The 23,308-nt window shown below is 41.6% G+C and overlaps 1 protein-coding gene across 1 annotated transcript in view; it reads left to right on the top strand.

The window, feature by feature from the left end:
- cttnbp2 (cortactin binding protein 2) overlaps nt 1-23,308 on the top strand; it is a 150,293-nt gene that overhangs the window by 76,185 nt on the left and 50,800 nt on the right. Inside the window, exons 4-5 of the mRNA XM_041795646.1 lie at nt 10,204-11,620; nt 21,144-21,446. Coding sequence (XP_041651580.1) covers nt 10,204-11,620; nt 21,144-21,446 — 1,720 coding nt within the window. The remainder of the gene's footprint in view (nt 1-10,203; nt 11,621-21,143; nt 21,447-23,308) is intronic.

Genomic DNA, 23,308 nt, shown 5'->3' on the forward strand with positions numbered 1-23,308 from the left:
GGCCCTTTTCGTAGAGGATGTCTGTGTTGTGTGAAAAATAGGTACTAAAAGTGCTTCTGGATTTGATGCATTACAAAAAAGGAGATCTCTTTAAATGAACAGAGTTTCAATTGTGTTATTTAAGCAGGGATAGATTTAAAAAAAAAACACTGAACTGTCTCATCAGATGACTGTCACTCAGTTCAGTAGACTTGTTGCACAAGAGGAAATATTTATTGTAAACCAAAACACAAACATAATTTTCTTTAAATCATAATCTTCTCCAAGAGTTTCAATTAGTGTAGATTCACTGATATTAATTTTAGTTGCTCCAGATTAAAGACCATCCCCATCTTCAGCTAAGCTGTAAAAATATCCTCCAGTAAGTTTTGTGCATCATTCCTGGTGGCTCAGTTTAATTGCTGTGCATCTGTTGTCCCATTTGAATAAAGGTGAATGAAAATAAGATGGCAGTGTTTACATGAGCAGATGTGGACGGGAGATTTCTTCTGTTTGACCACAGATTGTGTTTATTTACTCCTGACTCTAATCTCTGTGGCTGAAATCCTGCAGAGAGCGAGGGGAAGAGAGAAAATTGCACGCTTGTCTCTATGCGTTAATGTTTTCTCTGTATGCATGGGGATCATTTAAATTTGGGAGATTGGAATAGCAGTGTGTGTATGCAGAGAGAACTTCTCTCCTGGTGTGTCAGTTCTGTTTGTGATGTTTGACTGAGTGTGTATATATATGAGCGAGTCTCTGTCCCTGGTCTCTTTAGGATTATGTGGTCCTGATTAACCGGGCAGCCAGATGTCTGCGGTGGCCATGCCCCATTTTCTCCCCCTCCCCCCATCTGAGTTTAGGAATATGGATGTGAGAGTGTGTGGGTGAGAGACTGGCAAAGTGAATGTGGGTGAGTAATAAAGAAAATACTTTGTGAATGTTTATGTGTGTCTGTCCCATCCCTGAACTCAGTAAAAATAACAGAGATGATGTAGTTTATAGCCCAGTGGAAAAACAAGCAGACACATACGCAGATGAAGACGAGGTTTGGAAAAAAAGGAGAGGAAGGAAGGGAGAGGTATGGGAATTGGCTGTTTTGACAGGGAAGTTGGTTGAATGGATTTTGTGGCTATGATTTGGTGAGCATTTACTCGTGAGAAACAATATAGTCTTATTATAGTGAGCCCCAGCCTTATATCACTGTAGCCTGGGACTTCATTAGAGCTGCTGGGTACCAGTACTAAAATATTCTGGTGTCTTTAGTTTGGGAACGTTAAATTCCGTTTTCATTAAAGTAAATTTGCCCAGTTTATCTTTGAAGATAAGTTTTCTTTGTGAAATGTGGCTGAAAATGACAAAAAGTGTCGTTACATACATATTAACACTAAATGGACAAAAGTATTCAGCTTCCTGGCCATTACACCATCAGGGACTGTAATAACATTGTATTCAAACACAGCTATAACAGCTTTCACTCTTCTTGAAAGGCTTTCCACAAGATTGTAGAGCATTTATGAGGTCAGGGACTGATGTTGGACCAGAAGACCTGGCTCGAAATCTCTGTTTCAATTCATCCCAAAGGTGCCCGATGGGGTTGAGTCAGGGCTCGGTTCTTACACACCAAACTCATCAAACCATGTCTTTCTAGTCCTTGCTTTGTGCTCTGGATCACAGTCATGTTAGAATAGAAAAGAGCCTTCCCCAAACTGTTGCCACATAATTGGAAGTAAAGAATTGTCCAAAATGTCTCGGTATGCTGAAGCATGAAGATTGTCCATCACTGGAGATAAGGGGCCTATCCCAAACCATGGAAACAGCCCCATACTATTATCCCTACTCCACCAAACTTCACAGTTGGCACGATACAGTCAGGCTAACTTTCTCCCAGAATCCACCAAACCCAGACTCCCCAACCTGACTGCCACACATAGAAGCATGATTCATCTCTCAACACAGCTGGTTTCCTCTGCTCCACAATCCAGTCTTGGTTTGCTTTGCACCTCTCAATCCAACACTTGGCATTGGACTTGGTGATGTGAGGCTTGCATGCAACTGCTCAGCTTTGGAAACCCATTCCATGAAGCTCCCGCCACAAAGTGAATGTGCTAACATCAATGCTAGAGGAGGATCAGAACTCTACAGCTATGGAATCAGCAGAGTATTGTCAACTTTTACGCTCGTCAGAATGACTCATTTTGACATGGCTAGGGGCTTGATTTCATACACCTGAGGCAACAGGTCTAATTGATACACCTGAGTTTGATAATTAACAAGTGTTGTGTACTACATTTTTTCCACATCTGCAGCAGTGACATGGTTATAACTAGGATTGAACGGTTAAATTTGTTTATCAAATTAGCCGGTGCGGGATTGATGAGTCAGTTAAACTAATCGCCTATCATTTTTTATAAACACAGGCTTGAAATCCCAGTCTGTAAAGCTCTTTTAAACTGTAATGAAGCTCCCGCCACTAGAGGCCGCTGTAGCTTCAGTAAATAACCGCTGCCTTCCTGTCTGGCATTTGTAAGTGTAAATATGAGAAGGTCAGTGGTGGCTTAGCAGTTAGCAGGAACAGCACGGTGTGACCGTTTTTTTAAGTAGTAAATGGAAATAAAGTGGTATGTAGGCTGTTGAGGATTGAGCTCGCCAACCTCACGCCCCACAGCCATGCTGTAGAGAGTATGTCAGGCTAACATCACACCTGCTGACACAATGACCCTGTAAGGAATTTGACTGTTTTCTAGGGATTTTCTCCTCTTTAGACTAGTCGGTTAAACAAATTTAAATGAACTGAATAGGGAAGTAGATGCTTAGGAACATCCTTATTTAGTAAAGGACAAATATAAGATCACCAGTCATATATCAGTGATATCAGTTTGTGTTTGATGGAGGTTTCAGGAAACATCAGCAGAAACAGAAACATTTCAGTGGTATTTTAAAATTAGAGGGAATAGAAAATAAAAGCTTTAATCCAGAAGCTCCCAAATACATTTTGGTATTGAGCTTTCAGCTGAACAGAAGCTTGACCTTAAAAAGCCTCAGGATCAGATTAAACTGTGAACAGGAGGATCTGTCCACTGCAGGATTTTCTATTTCTGCTTCTATAGCTCCCACTTTAATAAGAAAAACAATACAAACGTCTCCCCTTTCCCGCTGGTAACCACGGTGATCAGTCAGAGTCAACACTTGCACACTATCTTGTGAAAGTTGTTGACTGTCCTTTTGCTTGCCGTACATCTTTATCTCACTTTCAGCTGTTCCTCTGTAAATTTAGAGCACTAGTGCAAACCAAAATAAGGGGAATTTTCAAGGATCTAAAATTTGTCAGCTTTACTGTTGTGTCAGTTTCCCTATAACCATCCTGAGCACTGACAGAAACTACAGGATGACTTTGACCTCACGAGCTTTTGCTTCATTTGATCCACAAAATGTTTGTAAAAGAAGAGGGAGCCACCACAAAACTGCAGTCTACCCTTCTTTTTTTTTTTAGCACAGAATGAATCACCATGTCACGGTGATTGCACGCTTGCACCCAAATTGTCAACAACAGGAAGCAGACCTGACAGGCTGGGATGAATGGTTTAGTTGGAAGCTTTGGAATGGCCAGACAACAAACCGACGGGGGCTCAGTGTTCTCAGAGGGATCTTCTGGTTGCTGGGTAAAGTGAATCTCACCAATGCTATCTTTATCCTCTCCATCCGCTTCCACTCTTGTCGTTCTCCTGCGAGTAGGTCGTTGAATTATCCATGAGGTCTTAGGCAGGCTGCAGGCGGGGCAGGCGGTTATACGTAACCTGCTCTGAATCGCTTTATAGGCATAATGAAGGAACCCCCACATGCTACACACATGCATACATGCTAATTGTCAGGTTTTGTGGGTAAACACGCTGCCAAAGGGTTGCTGATGTTTGTTTTGAAGCTGAATTTGGAGGTTAGGTCATGACCGCAGGTGCTGAAAATAGACCTAAGGCCTCCTCCCTCTGGTTCATCTCTCTCTCATCCCCATTCCTCAGCTGCAGCTCAATGCTAGCTCAATGCTAGCCGATCCTTCAGTCCTGCAGCCTTTCAGGTGTAACATTAGACCTTTGAGCAAAGACTCAACTTGTAAGCCTTGCTTAAATATTTCATTGAGCAGCAGGGGATCTCAGGTCCAGGCAGCAGGAGAGCTACCTGACATGCCCTTAAGGTGTCTTAATAAAATTCCAGTTTATCTCATTATCATTTCACTCTGTTGATTATGGATTCATCTCATGCATATTGATAACAAGTTTGAACATACTCTGATTGTTTTATCATTGAATGCACTCAATAAAGAAGGTCAACTGCTTTATTATGTTGTATTAATCATATCAAACAGCAAAAACAGTCTCAGGAGAGATTTTTCTCTGCAAAATCAAATTGAGTGGGACTCTCACTCTGTATTCATACTCACAAAAACACTGCTTTTTAACAGTGTTGTCTTCTGCTCCATTTTAATGAGCCCACTGTTTTGGCACCACAGGGTGGCTGCTTCAATCGAGTCCTCCAGTAATTATAATTAAAAGAAGTTCATCTAACAGAAATGCAGAACCTAGCTCAAATGTTTCTACAGCAGAAAGTAGAACCAGGTAGATTCTCTTTCAGCTTTGATCATATGCAAAGTTAACAGTTTACCAAACAACACTTCACATGACGAAGAAATTGAATCATCAGTAAAAACCTCGGAGTTTAAGGAAGAAAAGAAAACAGCTGGATGATGTGCTGGACAAGTCCTAATGGAAAGTCTTTCCACTGAGTTCACCTTTAAGACCCCTGTCTTCGAATGAGGGGGAGCAAACTTCTTGTGCAATCACCCTTTTAAGGAAGCTACTTTTTTCAGGTGCTAGCAACTGTGTCCTGTTGGTATGTCCTTGAATGATGATAAAAAGCACCACTTTTTGACTGACCGCTGGGGTCGGTCCTACAGATGGGTCTGTCCCTGTCTGACTGATGGAGTGACTGACTGAGTGATGCTACTTTGAGGGCCCTAACATGACAGAGTTGGGTTTACTTGGACTGAATGCTGTCAGTAATGTCTGCCTCCACTGTGTTAACTAGAGCCATACATAGAGAGTTGTACTATGGGCGGGGTTTACTTGTGCTGAAAGCCCTCTAATGGCTGCCTCCACTGCTCGTAGTGCTCAGATTTAGCTTTAGCCTCTGTTTCACCAGAACTGGACCACGTTTCTGTATGACAAAGAATAAAAACAATCCTATAAGCTTTTCATGTTGGGAAAGATGTTTTCACTCCTCTGCTGACCTGCTTTGGCATGACTGTGACAGTTGAGGGGGAAAGGGCAACTTGTGTGAATGCTGCTCAGTGGCTGCTCATGGAGCGATTAGCCCTGAATTAGTCACAGCAGTACTTTGTCAAAACTGGACAGTTTTTAATTAAAACAAGCGAAGAAAGCGAAACAAAAAGCTTTCTGTAACAGAAAGGGTGTTTTTGCTCTTCTGCCAAACAGCTTCAGCGTGAGTGTGTGATAGTTAAAGGAGGAAAGTGTTACTTTTTGTGCTTATATACAACGGCTGCTAGCTGAACGTTAGCTCTGCCTTAGCCAGACCAGCACATTTCTTCATCACAGTTAGCGCTGAGAGCAACTCGGAAAGCTTTCTGTGACAGAAAACGATGCTGTCGCTCTTCTGGATGAATGGATGAATGGATGGATGGATGAATGGATGGATGGATGGATGAACAATTGGATAAATGGATGGATAGATGGATGGATGGAGGGATGGATGGATGGATGGACAATCAGATGAATGAATGGATGGATGGGTGGATGGATGGACAATTGGATAAATGGATGGATAGATGGATGATGGAGGGATGGATGGATGGATGGAAAATCAGATGAATGGATGGATGGATGGACAATCAGATGAATCAATGGATGGATGGATGGATGGATGGACAATCAGATGAATGGGTGAATGGATGGATGGATGGATGAAAAATGCACAGCAATACCAAAGTGTTTTTAAAAAGATAGTCATCTATATGTATTGTTATGATTTTCCTTTACTTAAAAACTCTTTTTCTATGACTTCCTCTTATCTCATGCACTACCTTCAACCCTTGTGTTATCGTGATTTTTTGTGTATTCCACTATAACACTATAACCTCTTTTTCATAACAAACTTTGTTAATATCTGTGTTTTTCCCTTTCTATAGTGCAGAAAGACTGCAGTTAATCAGTGAACACTGCTTCTTTTTATGGCAACACGCATATAAGTGTTTTGTAATTGAAGGTTTATGATGATTACTATTACTGCTAGATTAATGCAGCCTAGGAATCATGATTTTTGTTTGTGCAAAACCCCCAAAAGTAGCAAAATCTATCTTTGACTGCATTTCAAAAAATGAGAGAATGAAGCTATCTTATTGACGTACATAGGGAGATTGCATGTTCTTATTTACTTTACCATGAAAAAGTCAATTGCAAACATTCAGTCTCCTAAAGGCTTGCCTATTTTTTCCACAAGCTGTGTGCACCTCTCAGCCAAACTAGACAAGAAAATGATAGAGTTGTATTTACCCTGTTTTAACAGATATGCATACCCACATCAGTAGAATATGTTTACATTGTGTTTCTATGTGTAGAGGGGTGCACACACCTTTTTCTTTTATTGCCTAGCCTCTGACAAGCATACCAAGGGAGTATATGTTGACATAGCTCCCTGAATTTTCAGTATCACAACTGTGTGGACAGTTTTTAAACATTTTTTGACCATCCAACTAGTTTCAGTCCAACCACATAAGCCTTTTAAGAGCTTAAGACTTTGAAATGTTTAGAATTACTTTCCCAGCAGTGCATTTGGGTCCTAACCTCAACATTTGGGATGGTTTCTTTGCTCATTGAGAAACATATTTCAAACATTTCTTAATCTTTATCTATGCTGCCTGGAGTGTCGCCACCTTCACAGCTTCCCTAAATTTGCTCTTCAGAGGCATTAGGCCGACTTACAGCAGACATAATCCTCACCCAATTAGCAGCTAGTCATAGCACCTCCTTTTGAGCGGCAACTGGAGTTCCCTTTGCGCTCCCCATTGCTTATTAACCCCTCGCTCCTCGTCTGCCTCAGCTGGTTGTGATACATAATCCCTGATGGTTTCAAACAGTAGAAGCTGAGGACATCGGGGAAAGGGAGGGGGTCTAGCTTGGGACACAGGTCTCAGGGTGTCAGCTCTTTTGTTTGAGGCCTGTTAGAGCGATTGTGTCTCAGCGATTGGGTGGAGAGCCCCGGTTAAGCCTTGTCACCCTCTGTGGAACAGACTCCGAGCTAACAATAGCAGCAATGCTCCAGATTTAGAGGCCAGGGCTTTGACAAGTCATCGAAATTCAAGCGTATGCACAGACAATGTGTCTCTCTGAATGGATAAATAAGACCATCCCAAACCCACTCCATGGACTTAGAAAGCATCTATTTGTGTAAATATCCACTCACCCATCCATAATCTTGCCTGTCTATTTAATCAAGCTATTTTGTCTGGCTCATTTGATTAATCTCTGCTCTTCTCGAGGAAAATCTTTCCGCCTCATTTTAGCTTCGTGACTAACGGGTGACTCAGTGTTAGGATTTGGATGGTCACATTACCCCTGAAATAAAACCCGTATGTATTCTCTCAACCCTCAATCGCAGATTAAATAAAAACTCTGTTTGACCTCAAACTTTTCTGTTATTCAGGTGATTTATGATATTTTCCTGAATGCCTTTGACGTCCACTATGCTAAGATTAGCAGTATGTCCCAGATGGACTGCAGGATAGACAGGTGGTATGAAGGTTGCAGATGATGTTTGTGTGAAATGTCTGTGACGGATACTTGTTTTGATTCATCTGAGGTACAAATAAGTCTGTAAGTATTTAGACAGGACATAATTTTATCATTTTGCTTCTATTCAGCAACAAAATGGATTTGAAATAAAATAACCAAGATGTGACTGAAGTGTAGACTTTCTGTTTTAATGTAAGGGGTTTCACAGAAGTAAGTTATTTATTGTTTAGGAATTGACAGTCCTTAAGTCTGGAGCCCATGGACATCTATTGGGCTGAGATCAGGTGATTGACTTGGCCACTGAAGAATATTCAATTTCTTTACCATCAGAAACTCTTGGGTTACTTTTGCTTTGGGTCATTATCCATCTGCACTGTAAAATGCCGACCTATCAGTTTTGCAGCATTTGGCTGAATTTGAGAAAAGTATAGATGATCTTAGAATAAAAGTAAGGACATTTGTGTTTGGTAGGTCATTTCTTTGTTGTAACAATGCTTTGGCAATAGCTCTTATACTTTTGGAAAGCATGTTTATTTTCCTTTTAAATGGTGCCACATTTGTAAGGAACATGCATTTTCGGGATGAGCAGCAGAGCTGAGTATGTGGGTTGTGCCCATGAAAAATTTGCCAAATCTTCTCTGCCGATGCCTAACAGCTGATTCTGCTATTGACTCTTGCTTGGTGTTGTTTGGTGGTTTGGATAATTAAAGTCCGAAGAAACAAGGCATGTCAGAAATTTAATAATTCATTGAACAAACAGGAGCCTCAGTGGCGTGTATAAGAACCATACAAAGCCACAGCAGCCTGGCACCTCCTCCTCATACTGGTCACCAGCCTGGTCACACACTGCTGCAGGATGACATCCCATTTTTCAACCAGTATTTGCCACAAGTCAGCCAACGTGGTTGTGTTGGTCACTCTGGCATGAACAGCTCGCCCAAGCTGATCCACAAGTGTTCAATGTGGTTGAGGTCAGGACTGCTCAGGCCTCTCCATCCTCTCCACTCCCAGACTCTGGAGGTATAGACTCTGATAAACCCCATTCTGTCGGGGTGAGTTTTGTCATCATGGAGGATAGAGCTGGAGATTTGGGATTGCCAGTGGTTGCAGAATCTCATTGTGATAGCTCTCTGCATTGAGATTGCTTCCAGTGAGGACAAGTCTCGTTTCTCCAGTGAGGGAGATGTTGCTCTATCGGTGCAGCAGTCAGCATAGCATTCTCTGTGTCTTTTCAGCACTTTGACCCTATGATCCAACTGTCGTAGGTAGAATCTGGACTCATCACTGAAGATAACGTTCCTTCACCCAGTCAGGTTCCAGTGCACGTGTTGCCAGCACCAGCGCAAACAGGCCTAATGGCCTCTGGCCTCTTTAGTTAATCTGCTTCCATCATACTTGGGTGATTTCATTCCAGGTGCTGGAAGCTACAGTCTTCGCTCTGTGAAATGAAAACTCAGTTTTGACTAGAAATTTGGTCAAATTTGTTGTTATTAATAAGGGCTTAGATCAATCAGGAGCCCTGGACTGAACAGACATTGTGTTGTTTAAAGGACCTGGTATCACAGTAGTAAAAAAGTATTCTGACAAACCTTGTTAACAATGTACCCTTGATAATGCACATTTGATACTGTTTATGTTTACTGTTAATATGATGATAATTTTTACAAGCAAAATGTGTACAGTATTAGCTGCTAATTTCATTTGTGTTGTTCTTTATATATATTAAACTTATAATGATCTTTTTTCAACAATTAAAGGATTCTGTGATTATTTGTTGTACTTGTCTTCTGTGATGTCACTGAGCCTGGTAGTGCATTTTTTTTCTTTTTAGGAATGAACTAAATTGTTGATTTGGAAACCCCTCAAATCTGTGCTATGGATCTGATTCGTTTATATTCAGCCTAATTGCAGCCTCCTTACTTGCATTGATTCTTTCTTGGACTTCATATTGATAGCTGCAGTCAAACAGCTAAGAAATGCCAATTCAACAGTTGAAATCATCTTCAGACCTTTTATCGGCCTCATTTGTCATGCACCAGGCCGTGACAGTGCTTGTCAGTTAATTGCCGAAAACACTTTTGAGCCCCTGGTAGTGGAGGTACTCTGAATAAAATGACTAGTTACTAAATGTCAATGCTATATTTTTGTGAAAGCCCTTAAATTAAAGCCAAAAGCTGGAAAAGGTCCTTTTTGCAATTAAAAAAAGTATCTGATTGTAGAAATTTGGCTTCTTTAACATTTTTTCATATAAATGACTCAAGAAAAGAATCCTAGATTAAAATGTATAACTTAATGTCAGTGCTCAGTGTTGAATTAACTTAAATATATCTAAAATCCAAAATGTCATGATCTTTAAGTACCCATTAGCTGTGGATTTGTTACACTTGAAGTCATTTTTTCTGACTCTGTGTGTTTCTTCCCCCAGCTTGAGATGGAGAAGCTGCAGCTCCAGAGTCTAGAGCAGGAGCATCGCAAGCTGACGGCGCAGCTGAAGGACGAGCGTGAGAAGAACAAGCACATTGTCATGATGCTGGTGCGTGAGTGTAAGCAGCTCGCCACACGGGTAGTAGAGGAATCGCAGCGCTTCGACGAGCTCCAGGCCCGTCTGGACGAGGAGAGTCGCACCTCTGGCCGGCTGCAGGAGGAGCTGAGCTCTGAACGGCAGCGGAGCCAACAGATGGAGGCAAAGATGGAGAAGCAGCTGTCAGAGTTCGACACAGAGCGGGAGCAGCTGCGGGCCAGGCTGGGCCGCGAGGAGACCGAGAGCCACAGTTTGCGGCAGCAGGTGGAGCGGCTCAGGACTGAACAGGGTGATGGGAAGGATGGAGCCTCTGCTGCTGGTGCAGAACCTCCTGCTGTCACCAGCCCACCACTCAAACCTAAAGCTCTGACCTCTGTTTCTGTAGGGACTGAGCCCATCAGCTCTCGAACAGCGGCCTGCCAAACAGACCTTCCCCCCACTGAGGTGGAGGGTCCCAAGAAGACCCCCCTCACCATACCCGTCAAACCAACCCCTGCCAACTATGTGGGCCTAAGTCTGCCAAAGACCGCTGGTCGGGGGATCGTCCACAGCAGCTCAGGAGGACTGGCACAGACAGAGAATGGCTCAGAGGGACAAGCCCCTCATGGCTTACCCAGCGGAGTCAGCCCCCGCGTTCAGGCGGCCCGCTATAAGTTCCAGGAACAGGACCAAAATGGCACAGCATCCCAGAGTCCTCCGGCCCGTGACCTCTCCCCCACCAACCGTGATAACTTTGCCGCCAAGCAGCAAGCACGCCACACCGTCACACAGGTCCTCTCACGCTTCACCAGCCCTCCTGCAGGAGGAGCTGGACCCCTGCGTCCAGGCCTGCCTCACTCTGCCTCAGAGGGGGGCCCTTTTCCCGGCCGCCTGAGCCATCCCATTGGCCTGAAGTCGCCCACGGTGGCCAGGATCGACCGGGGAAACCCTCCCCCTATCCCTCCCAAAAAGCCAGGGCTTTCCCAGACCCCCTCTCCTCCTCACCCACCTATCAAGGTGGTGGGGGACAGCAGCCGCTCCCCTGGGGCAGGGCTGAAACCGGCCACGCCCCAGCTGCCGCCCAAACCCGCCCTGGACCTGGTCCCAGCCCTGACGGCCTCTCAGGTGGGTGCCTGCCCCCCGTCTCGCTCCCAGGGGCCTGGCCGGGGCCCTCAGCGGCAGCCGGCTGCAGCATGTGCAGAGTGTCCCCCAGTCATCAGCCCTGCCATCACTGTCAGTAGCCCCTCCTCCATAAACCCCCCCTCCACCTCCTCCTCCATTAGTGCTCCATCCTCCTGTAGCCCCCGTGCCTCAGCAGGCAGCCCCCTGGCAACAGCATCAGGTAAAGGGGCTCCTCCATACTCCATCTCTCTCCAGTTTCTCCCCACTTCACCTCAACTGTCTTTCCATGGTGCCGGCATAGCATAGCGAAGACTAGGAATCAGGGACAGGGAAACTGGTTTATAAAAGAGATGCATTACAAAAAAGAGGGTATGCATGTGACATCACTGGCGTTGCGAGTCTCTGCTGTTCCAGGCGCTGAGTGGCAGAATTTTCAGACTGGTGACAGAAACCAGTAGGGTGTAAGCATGAAACGGCTTCTTTATTTTTGCTGAAAGGAGACGCCATTTTGATAAATATATCCTGATGGTGTTCAACGAGGGCAGTACAGATCCTTAGTTGATGAACAAGGTTCATAGAAATATCTTTAGATATAATGCTATATTGATAAAGCCACAAGACAAGTCGTATACATCAAGAAGAGACACAGGTTATAGGTGATTTAAAGATTAAATTCACACCAATAACTCAGAGTACTGCACTTATTTTATCAACTCTTTAATCCATTTATGATTATTTCTGCTGCTAGCTTAACATCAGCCTTCGTATTGTTTTGCCACAATGGTTGTCAAAAGGACTATGACAACCAATAGCAGGCTGTACCGTTGTCACATGATACTTTGCCAAACAGTGCATTTCTGTACTCTTAGATCCTGGAGGAGACGGTCTGAATAGCTCATAATGGAGTAAAGGAGAGACAGAGAGCCCGTGATGTGGCCCTCTCTGTCTCAGCAGATATAAAATGCTTTGGCTAATGGCTCAAAACAGCCAATACAATGAAGCGCAAGGACTTTTTCTTAAAATATGTGAATATTTTTAAGACTTTTTTGTCACAGAATGATTATGTTTTTCACTTTTTGGTCCCCAAGAGATGGGAGATCAAGCTTGTGCAAAAAAAAAGCCATTATTGTTTACTGTGTCACCCATGAAGTGACAGTTTTAATTCCCACTCTTTATTGTCCCTTGACTTTTTAAAAATTCAAGTGACATTACTGCAGCCCACATGCACTTAATGCCCAGGTTGTCCTGAAAAAATGTTCAGAGCTTGACTGGGCACCACAGGTGATGTTTTACAAGCTTTTTAAGAGAATAAGTCTAGGTGAGACACAATGGTTAAAACAATAGCTCAGGGCTCAGAGGGTTTAATAAAGTAGCCTGTGTAGATTAATGTGATTTCTGTTTGATTAAATACGGGATTTTTTTTTCTTAACATTTTATGAAGTGTATCCGATGCTATAACAGCTTATACTACATCATATTAAAGTTAAAGCTGTACTGTATGAATTTTACAGACATAAACAGGTGGTTTAGCTGGTGTTAAAATTTAACAAGATTATTAAAGACAGTTGGGTTATGTTGATCTTGTTTTGAAGTAAACCGATTTGACAACCACAGAGTGATCTTAATACAGATTAACTAAAGAAAAAGGACATAAACAAACACCTGAAATACAGGGAAACAACTGGTCTAAAGCTTGGCATAAACAAATCTTTGACATTAGTTTAGTTTACATCCATCACTGATTAACTGATGTGTGCCTCCAGGCTCTGCTTTCAGTACTTCAGAAAAGCTCCATATTAATGTCAAGATAACACGTGTAATTTATCAATGTCCATGGTCCACTAGGTCTTAAATAAAGAGTATGGCTCTCTCTAGAGTCCAAATACCACTGTTTCAAGTGGATATTAGTCCTATCATCCATCTCCCATTGCTCAGCAGTCATGTTTTAGAATGTTTTGCCACTCAACCCAGCAGTCCCACACTGTAAGTGACGTCAGTGCATACCCTCTTTAGCACATGGGCTAATTCAGTGTATGACCCTTTAACCATAAATTTCCTCTTATTGTTACTGCCTTTTTCTACTTTTCTTTGCCCTTAATATTTCCATCTTTTGGACACCTTTTTCCTCACATGTTGTCACATTAGCTCCATCTGTTCTAGCTCCAGCAGCGAACACTGACAACATGTCGCTAACATGTGCCTTACTGTCCTCCAAAGACTAAAAAGTTAGCTTTGGTACAGCAGGAGCATGTCAGGGTGAACTGAGGCAAACCACCAGACGTCTCACCTCTCTTGTATTCGGATGGGTTTGTAGGTCTTCCTACCAGTAACCCCTATCCTCTCTGAAGCTGATGCCAGAGGTTGCTCTCTCCTCCCCTTCCCCCACTTTTCCATCCTCATGTAGCATGCCATGATCGCTCTTTTACTGCCTGCACTCTTCCTGTTTCTATTAACTCGTCCCACTGGCCTCCTGTCTACGCTGCTTGTCATCAACAACTCTGTTTGTGTATTAGATACTTTGATATGACTTTAAGTATATTTGCTTTTTTGATGTGCTTTTAGTGCTGGGCTTTGAGAAGTGCTGGAGAGTTTACAGCTTATGAAAGCTTTGGTCTTATTTTCAGAGTTTCTCTTTAATTTCTAGCTCTAATGATTTAAGGAATTACAAGTTTATTCCAGGGTCTAGTAAAACAGAAACAACCCACCAGGTCAGTCAAACTCCTATGAAAGCAAACAGCTGTTAACTTCTGTCATTTTCAAAAAAAGCATACACTGCCCATCCATAGCTCAGCTCAACATTAAAGTAAATTTTGTCAAAATAATTGAACTTAACTCTTGGGTTATTTTAAACCTGTCTGATTCTCTTGCTGCTTTTATTTCTTTCCCACACTGCCCAGGTCCCGTACTGATAGGGGCGCGCCGATGCATCTGTTTAACACTGGTATCAGCTGATATCTGCCCTGTTTACAAACATCAGCCGTCTGGACAGACATCAGTTGTCAATGTTTATGTGTTGGGTTCAGTCAGTTTGAAGCTGCCATTTGGTACTATGATCAAATAAGAGATTAGAAGAAGAAATCATCCGCTGGAATAACTCTACAGAAGGGAAAATGCTTGCAAAGTGGGGGTGTAGCACCAAAGGAAGTCGTGGAAAAACATCAGTCGAACAGTCAGCTAAATTGTTATTCTGAATATCAGTATTGAACTAATTTTCACAATCTGAATGCCTACCTACTGACCTACTTGTAAGAAAATAAGGACAAAAGCCCGTTTCAGACTGGGAGCATTGTCACTATGTCTTGCCATCGTTATGGCTTGATTTTGATTTTTGGTTTGCTTGGCTTTCAGACTGCTCGTGTGTCCACTGCGTCTCACGCCTGAAGAATCTAGAGCAGTGTTTCCCAAACATTTTTTCCTTTGAGCCCCATCTACATGTACCTAAGAAAGGTGGAGACCCCCCGGACACAAGCGAGACAAAATATTGATACACTGCCAATAAAAATCAACATAGATTTTAATTGTTTCATTGATTAATCCCCTAAAAAGCCTGTGCATGCGTTTCTTATCAAACGACCTTTGTATAAACTACTTAATAACTGCTTTATTGTGGTTTTAGTCAATATTTGCAAACCTAATTTTGGCAGCCTCAGAGCAGACAAAGCCTTGCACACCCGCCCCCCCCCCCCCCCCCCCCCCAAGATCTTAGGCCCCAGGTTGGGCACCAATGGTCTAGAGTCAGGACCCATTACCACCTCCTTGATGTAACATCACGACCCAGATTTCTTAATCACAAAATCACGTTTTGGATGAAAAATGGTGCAGTTGTGATTTAAAACAAAGCGAAAGATGCAAGGGAACAAAGAGAGGTAGACATATCCTTCAAAATAAAAGCATGTCGTAGACTTTTTGCCACATGTCTTTTTCCATTGTGGCTTTGCGACCCCCTTTTGGGTCTTGACCTAGCATTTGAGAACAAGGATCTAGAGAATTAAAGGTCATCTATCTTTCTGCAAGCCAAATATTTCTCTATGTATTTATTTATTCAGCACACATGTAAGGGTGCATAAAATCAGATTATAAAAGATGTGTCTTGTGAGGTCAACAGCCAGCAGGCTTATCTCTGACAAAATAGACGACAAAATTATGAAAAGTAATATTTACCTCTGATTAGCAGAAGTGTACATCCATATCAGTAGATTATGTTTGTGCTGTGTTTCTCCCTGACGCTGATGAAAGCCCAGAGCTGAAATGCATTGGTCTCTTAAAGTTGTTCTCCAAAATTCCACTGCCGACAAAGCTTTCTTTTTCCACATCTGTAGAATATGTGGCAGGGAAGATCACTTCCAATCTGCCCTTTTCAAAGTAAAAGCCTGCTTAATCAAGCCTGGACATAAATTTTATACATTTTAGTGAGAAAATGACAAAAGCGTGCAACAGCTTCAGGAATTTCTCCGGTACATTGCTTGAGCGAGTTGCTGCATAAACCTTGCTCTGTCTACAGTGTTAACCTTAAGGGAAATGCCCCCCATTAAAGCGAGTCCACTTAAAGTTCTTCTGGCAGGCTCAGATTGTAATTATTAGTGCCAGTAAAGTATTCCTTTAGGTATAGAGCTCTTATGTTGAGGTAAGACCCTTTTAAAGCTTTCTTTAAAGGCACTAACTGAAAAATAACAGAAACTTAACAGCTTTAAACATCCAAGATGCATGTTCACCACTCCCTCTACAAAATAATCTTTAGAATTTTACTGATATCTTTAAAGATCCAAAACATGTTTGTCTCTATAGAGATCTTCTCACTGATGTTTTTAGATGATTTGAGTATTAACACAAGCTTGTTTGTTAAAAAACACACTTTTTCAGATGTACAAAGGGAGCACATTAGAGGATAGTGGATAGACCTTTGTCAGCTGCTGAAAAGTACTGGAGAAATACCAAAACCTTTTGTAAATATTTGTCATTCAGACCCTGAATAACTACAAAGTGAGTTCCTCTTCCGTTAAAACGCTTGAGACTAATCTGGTGTTTTATTCATTGTCATACGGTTGCTTCTCAGCTGATGCACCCATCAAAGAAAATGTTGAGCGGTCCCAGAAGAGCGCTCCTCTATATGTTATTCACTGACATTTTAAAGGGCAGATGCAGGCTTATGTAAATTTAAATGCATAATATCTTAGTTATTACACAGCGCTCTCCAGTAAAAACTGGGTCACACCAGTGCCTCCAACCTTTCCATTTTAATGCAAGTGATGGATCTCCAGCTTTTATGTGTGGAGAACTTTCAGAAAATTCTGCGATGTCCTTGACAGATTTATCACAGTGTCAAATACAGGTCCGCAATCTCACCCGTCAGCTGGAAGAGATGGCTTAAAGACCTTTAACACTCTTCGTTTTCCCTGCAACTATCCACCCAGACAGAAAATGCAACCACAATGGCTGAAATATTACCGTTATCTCCATCCTTGAGGTTCTCTGCTGCTTTTTACCCTCACTGTGTTGGCCTATCTCTCTCAAATCTGTGAGACAAATTTCTCCTCATTTTCTGCACTGAAATTCTCCAGTCTGCCTTTTCTAACCCTTCTCTTACCTTTTCCAGCACACATCAGCCATGTAAACCCATGTAGTCTTTAGTTTCTCATGCATCGGTAGAGCTGTATGTAGTTTTAGAAAAGGTGTTTTGTTTAGTAATTGCTTTTGTTTCTGTTCTTCATCTAAATGTTCTTATAATGCTTTTAAATTCCAGCAACGCCTTTCTAAGTAATATTTATGATTTAACTGTCCTATTTGTGATTGCAGTGGATGAGTGATTGTCCTAAAAAGATGAATGCTGTCTATCAGGTTGCCATTAGTCTGATCACTGACAGACTCTTTTGTCCAGGCTGCAACAAACTTCATTTGTTGATTTAATCTCCTGGAAAAGTAAAAGCAACGTACAGGTGCATCTCAAACAATCAGAATATCATGTAAAAGGTTAACTTCCATATGTTCTATAATCACTCCATACAAAGTGAAATAGTTCAAAACATTTTTTTTAATCTTGATGATTACGGCTCTCAAACATCTAAAATCCACTGTCTTAAATGTTAGAATAATGTGGAAAAGTGATTTTTAAAGGTTTCCTGAGATTTCATTTTCTCAGTCTTGTTCAGTACACACAACTGCAATTGTGGGGAAGACTGCTGACCTGATTTTTGTTCAGAGGGCAATCATCGTCACTTTTTAAAAGGAGGGTAAGCCACAGAAGGTCACTGCTGAAAGGGCAGGCTGTTCTCAGAGGCTGTATCAAAGCATATTTATGCACAAGCAACAGGGATGCGCTCAGTCTTCAGAGGATTGTCAAACAGCAGATTCAAGAACTTAGGAGAAATTCACAAGGAGTGGATTGAGGCCGGAGACAGTGGATCATGGCCACCACACACAGACGGGTCCAGGAAATGGACCACAAGTGTCATGTTCATAGTGTTGAGCCGCTCCTGAACCAGATGTGTTAGGCATCACATCTGGGCTAAGGAGAAAAAGAACTGGACCGTTGCTCAATGATCCAAAGTCCTCTTTTCAGATAAAAGTTAATTTTGCATTTCATTTGGAAATCAAGGTTCCAGAGTCTGGAGGAAAATCAGAGAGGCACAGAATTCAAGGTCCTTGAAGTCCAGTGTTTTCAGTTTCCACAGTAGTGATGGTTTGAGGTGCCATGTCATCTGCTGCTGTTGTTTCACTGTGCTTTATCAAGTCCAGAGTCAACTAAAACTACCAGAAACTGGTTTGCTGACCATGGTATTACTGCGTTTGATTAGCCAGCCAACTGGTCTGACCTGAACCCCAGAATCTCTGGAATATTGTTAAGAGGAAGATGAGAGATACCAGACTCAACAATCCAGACAAGCTGAAGGCTTCTTTTAGAGCAACCAGGGCTTCATAACACCTCAGCAGTGCCATGGACTGATTGGCTCCATGCCACACTGCATTGATGCAGTCACTCGTGTAAAAGGAGCTCCAGTCAAATACAGAGTGCATAAATGAGCATCATTCTCCAGAAGGTCAACATTTCTGTATTATAAACCCATTTTTGGATTGATGTTTTGTGATATTCTAATATTTTGAGGGTGGATTTTTGATTTTTTTGAGCTGTAAGCCATAATCATCAAGATTTAAACAAAAAATGTCTTTCCCTTTGTAATGATGGCTCTAGGAAGTTTCACTTCCTGAATTAAATCACAGGGAAAAATGAACTTTTTCATGATATTTTTAATGTTTGAGATGCATATATAGATGTATGCCACTTTGACGTTTAAATAGGTGTGTAATTTCAAGAGGAAACGTTTGATTAACTTTTAACTCTGAAATCTTGTGGTACTTTTGGTATTTTAAAGCTTTGGCTGTGCAGCAAAAACACTGTTGTCAAGAGACTGAAGATTTTAGTGGGGATCTCCAAGTTTCCAAAAATGCCAGCAATGTCAGGCAGAATTATCAGGAAATGTGCACAACATAACACAGTGGTTCTTTACTAGTCTAGCCTCAGGAGCTGCCGGGATCTCCTCAATGAGAAACGGCAACCCAGTTTTCCCAAATTTTCAACCATTCAAATTCATTTAACAAAAAATGCCTCAATTTGGATCTGCCAAGCATGCATTATGTGGTTTCCTCCTTGGCGGCTGCACACGCCTACAGTGTCATATGTTTTGTTGCTCTGTAATGAACGTGACAGACGGGAATTTATCCAGTCATCCTTTAAGAGCTTTTAAAGGTTCTTCCAAAACACCAGCAATGGCTGTTGCCTGGAGGGATGTGAAATATATCCAATGAAATGTATGCAAAACAGTCAATCTGGTGTATCATTTCCTTTGATAATATTGCAAATTTTGGTTGCTTTCTAGAAATATGAAGAAATGAATACTTAAGCTTGGAAAAACAGTTTTAATATGCCAAGATTACAAGATAAATAAGTGGACAAAACCATCAAAATATACCTGTTATCACAGATAAAATATGTGGATGCATGTCTAATAAAGGCCAACCCTACAGTTGAGACCCACTCATACAAAAAGCACAATACAGTACATATTTGTGATCAAATCAAACTGTTAAATGTGGTCAATTTAGTGTAATTAACTTTTTTGATAAGAAAAACCATACAGTAAATAAATGGTGAAGTGATGCAATACAGAAGAAATTATTCTGCATTCTGTGTACAGTTTCTGCAAAGCTAGACACCTGAAAAAAATTTAGTTAGCTTGCTGTAGTTTAAAAAGTTATACATTTAAGGAGGTTAAAGGAATTGTAATCTCTTATTACTTTCAAGCTTTAAATTTTACACAGCTTTAGTTTAACACACTTCCCGTAGCAGATATGAAGGAAAGATGATCTTACAGGTGGAGTTAAGTAACATAAGCCCTAACTACAGTTTGACTGGATGAGCTCCAGCTAAGGATAAAACAAAACCCTAGTATGTAGCATAACCTGCATCCCCTTAATCCCACTATAATCCATGCATAATCCCACTGATTTGTTCATAAAATAACGTTCCTCCACACGGGATTGTGCCAAGAATAGCTTTGGGCTGCAGAAGTTCACCGGATAGCCTCTTTTTTAGAGGTTATTTGATTTTGTGGTTAATGAAAAAAGCACCTACCCTCACTACTAGCAGAACGGCTAGTCTAAACCTTCCCTTTTATTTCCCACTAAATCCAGAATGTGTGCAGCTGAAACAAGCTTGAAAGCATAATGAAATTTTAATTGTTTTTGTCTTTCTTTAAAAAGAGCTAAAGACAACACTGATATGTCATGTTTAGCCCTAAACCTTTTGGGGCTGAGGGTTTCTTATTAAATCTAAATAGCTTCACACCTCACATGATAAATTTACAAAATGGTGAATCAATGTTTACTTTAAATGATTAATTTTGACACAATGATGGGGATAACTGTTGAAAAGTGCTTGTCTCTGTGAGCTATCATATCTTGGGGGCATCATTTCAAAACAGCTTTTCTCCCTTAATGTGTTGCTTCATCCATACAGAGAAAACTTTACTGTTTGTTCTCCTCTTACTGAGTTGAGTTTTATTATAAAGACTCTTTAAATCAAGATAAGAAGCAAGCAGTGGACGCTGCAGTGGACATCGTGTTTCTGCCTGGTGTGAAAATGCAACTGAAACAGTCAGCCTTCATATATTTGAGGTTGTTCATAAATTACTCTTGCTCCACACCCTGACGTTATTATTCTTTACAAAGTGCATTTGCTTGTATTTAGCATCAATGTTCATGAATATATGATGGTAAGATCCAACCACAGACTCTTTGTTCTGTTGGTTATGGCTACCCTGTCACATTTTAGACAGAAAGGTTAAATATAGAAGAAGGCCCAATTTTCCTGACTTACCTTATTTTAGACCTACTCTGTTTAAAGTTAAATAAAGGTACAAGGATTTTGAGCAGTATGTTTGCTGCACGACACGAGCTTGTGCTAACTGGCCTGTTAACAAGCAGCCATCTGCTGAGGTTAATACAGCCACTGCTTTTGTTTCCACCTGTGGGATGGGTGCACTGCCTCACTGGCTGCTGCTTGGACAAAAGAGACTGTATCGTAGTGTGTGCTAAACTGAAGTGTGTTTTCTCCGTCCTCTCCAACTCGTCCAAATACTTGCACCTTTGCTCTCCCATGCTCAGCACTTCTAGAAGCTTCCTCTTCCTCCTGCTCTTCCTCTTCCTAGTTTAACCTGTGCTGCTCCTTGCTCCTCCTTCCCCCCCTGCAGGCTGGTGTCCCTCCGTAGTCTCCTCTCTAAGTGGCGGTGGGCCTGCTGCCCTGGACGGCGGGCGCCCCCTGCTACCCCAAGCTGCTTCCCAGGGAAATGTCACTTTATTGTCAATGCTGCTTAACCAACCAGACCTGACCACCAACACCATCACCACCACTACTACAACCACCTCCACGTCCACCAACTCTACCACCAACTCAACGGACAACAAGCCCAATCTACTTGACCAAGACCACCACCTCTACCACAACCTCAACCAAACCTCTGCCTTGTTTGCTGCTGCTCAGAATGGACACACAGGTAACATGTTTGACCTTTAATCCTCGTTTAGGTTGATTTATTTAAGGCAGTGGTTCTCAACCTGGGATTCAAGCCCCCCCCCCCCCCCCCCTCAGGGTCATGAGACACTGAGAGGGGGTCGCCAGATGCCTTCTAGAAACAAGGAATGTTTTGTATATTTGACCAATTTTTGATGAAAATATATGCATGAAATTAGTTAAATGTAATATTAATTTGATGAGATTTGCGCTGAAATCAAAGTAATTCCTTGCACCTTTATTATTTTTAAAAAAGTAGTATAATTCATTGCCTTAAAAAACCATGGCCATAGACATTACTGCATGAATATTTAAAAGTTGAGGTGAAGCCGTTGAGGTTAAGATCAGTGTCTACAGTTTTGGTCAGTGGTTGACCAGTTGATTGATTTTAAGAGAAGTCCTCAAGGCCCTTATTGATTAGTATTGACTGATGAAGACAGGACGTTACATTAAGATACAAACAAAGGCTTTGCACAGGATCGATTGTTTTATGAGCATTGGATCCATGCAACATACAGTTTTACAATGTATTATAAAACACTGCCCAAGTTGTGATAAAAAGTTAATCCGTGAATGCATAATTTATAAAATATGCCCAATGTATGAGCAGAAAGTATGCAAACACACACTCATGGTTCCTTTTTTCTGCATTCAAATAGCACTGTAGTAAAATGCAATGAGATAATTGTTAACCATTTAATCACAAACTAAACCTAGCACAAAAAGTAAGGAAATTTGTCTTTTGTAGGTCATTTCTAAGTTGTAACAATGCTTCTTGGCAATAAATCTCATACTGTTGGAAAGCCTGTTTATTTTCCTTTTAAATGGTGCCGCCTTTGTAAGGAACATGCATTTGTGGGATGAGCAGCAGAGCTGAGTATGTGGGCTGCACCCATGAAAATGTGCCAGATTTTCTCTGCCAATGCCAAACAGTGTATTCGTTAAACAAACAGGAGCCTAAGTGGTATGTGGAAGAACCATATATAGCCACAAAAGCCTGGTACCTCCTCCTCATGCTGGTCACCAGACTGGTCACACACTGCTGTGAGATGGCATCCTATTCTACAACCGGTCACTCTGGCACGAACAGCACATCCAAGCTGATCCCACAAGTGTTCAATGGGGTTAAAGTCAGGACTGCTGGCTGCCATTCCATCCTCTCCACTCCCAGATTGTGTAGGTAGTCTCTGATAAACCCCGCTCTGTGAGGGCGAGAGTTGTCACCATGGAGGACAGAGTTCAGACCCACACTGTGGAAACATGGGACTGCCACTGGTTGCAGAATCTCATCTCGATATCTCTCTGCATTGAGATTGCCTCCAGTGATGACAAGCCTGGTCTTTCCAGTGAGGGAGATGCCGTTCCCCACCATCACTCTGCCTCCACTGACAGAGTCAATGGCAGACAAGCTATTTGACATTGGCAGAGAAGATTTGGCACATATGGATGTTATTGTCACAACAAAGAAATTATCTACCAAACAAATTTCCTTACTCTTTTGTGCTAGGTTTTATTTTGATAATTAAAGTATAATTTAGCTGAATTAAGTCAAATATTGATTCCATCGTCTTAAACATGGATTTTTCTTCATGTTGTTTAACTGACTGATAATTGGAGTTTTTATCAGTCTCTACGTCCTTAAAGCTACTCTTTGTCGATCACTCTCTTGTAAACCATTTTACACAGCAGTTTAATTCATCTGGAAGGCTTCATTGGCAAAATTACTTTGTAGTATTGATTAAAACATTAAGCTTATTAACAAAGAAACAGTCAGGATATTGTTTGGTAATAACATCAGTAAATCTTTGCATCACTAGTTATTAACTAGATTGTTTTTCCTTTTTA

Source organism: Cheilinus undulatus, linkage group 9, assembly GCF_018320785.1.
Source record: "Cheilinus undulatus linkage group 9, ASM1832078v1, whole genome shotgun sequence".
NCBI classification, from domain to species: domain Eukaryota; kingdom Metazoa; phylum Chordata; class Actinopteri; order Labriformes; family Labridae; genus Cheilinus; species Cheilinus undulatus.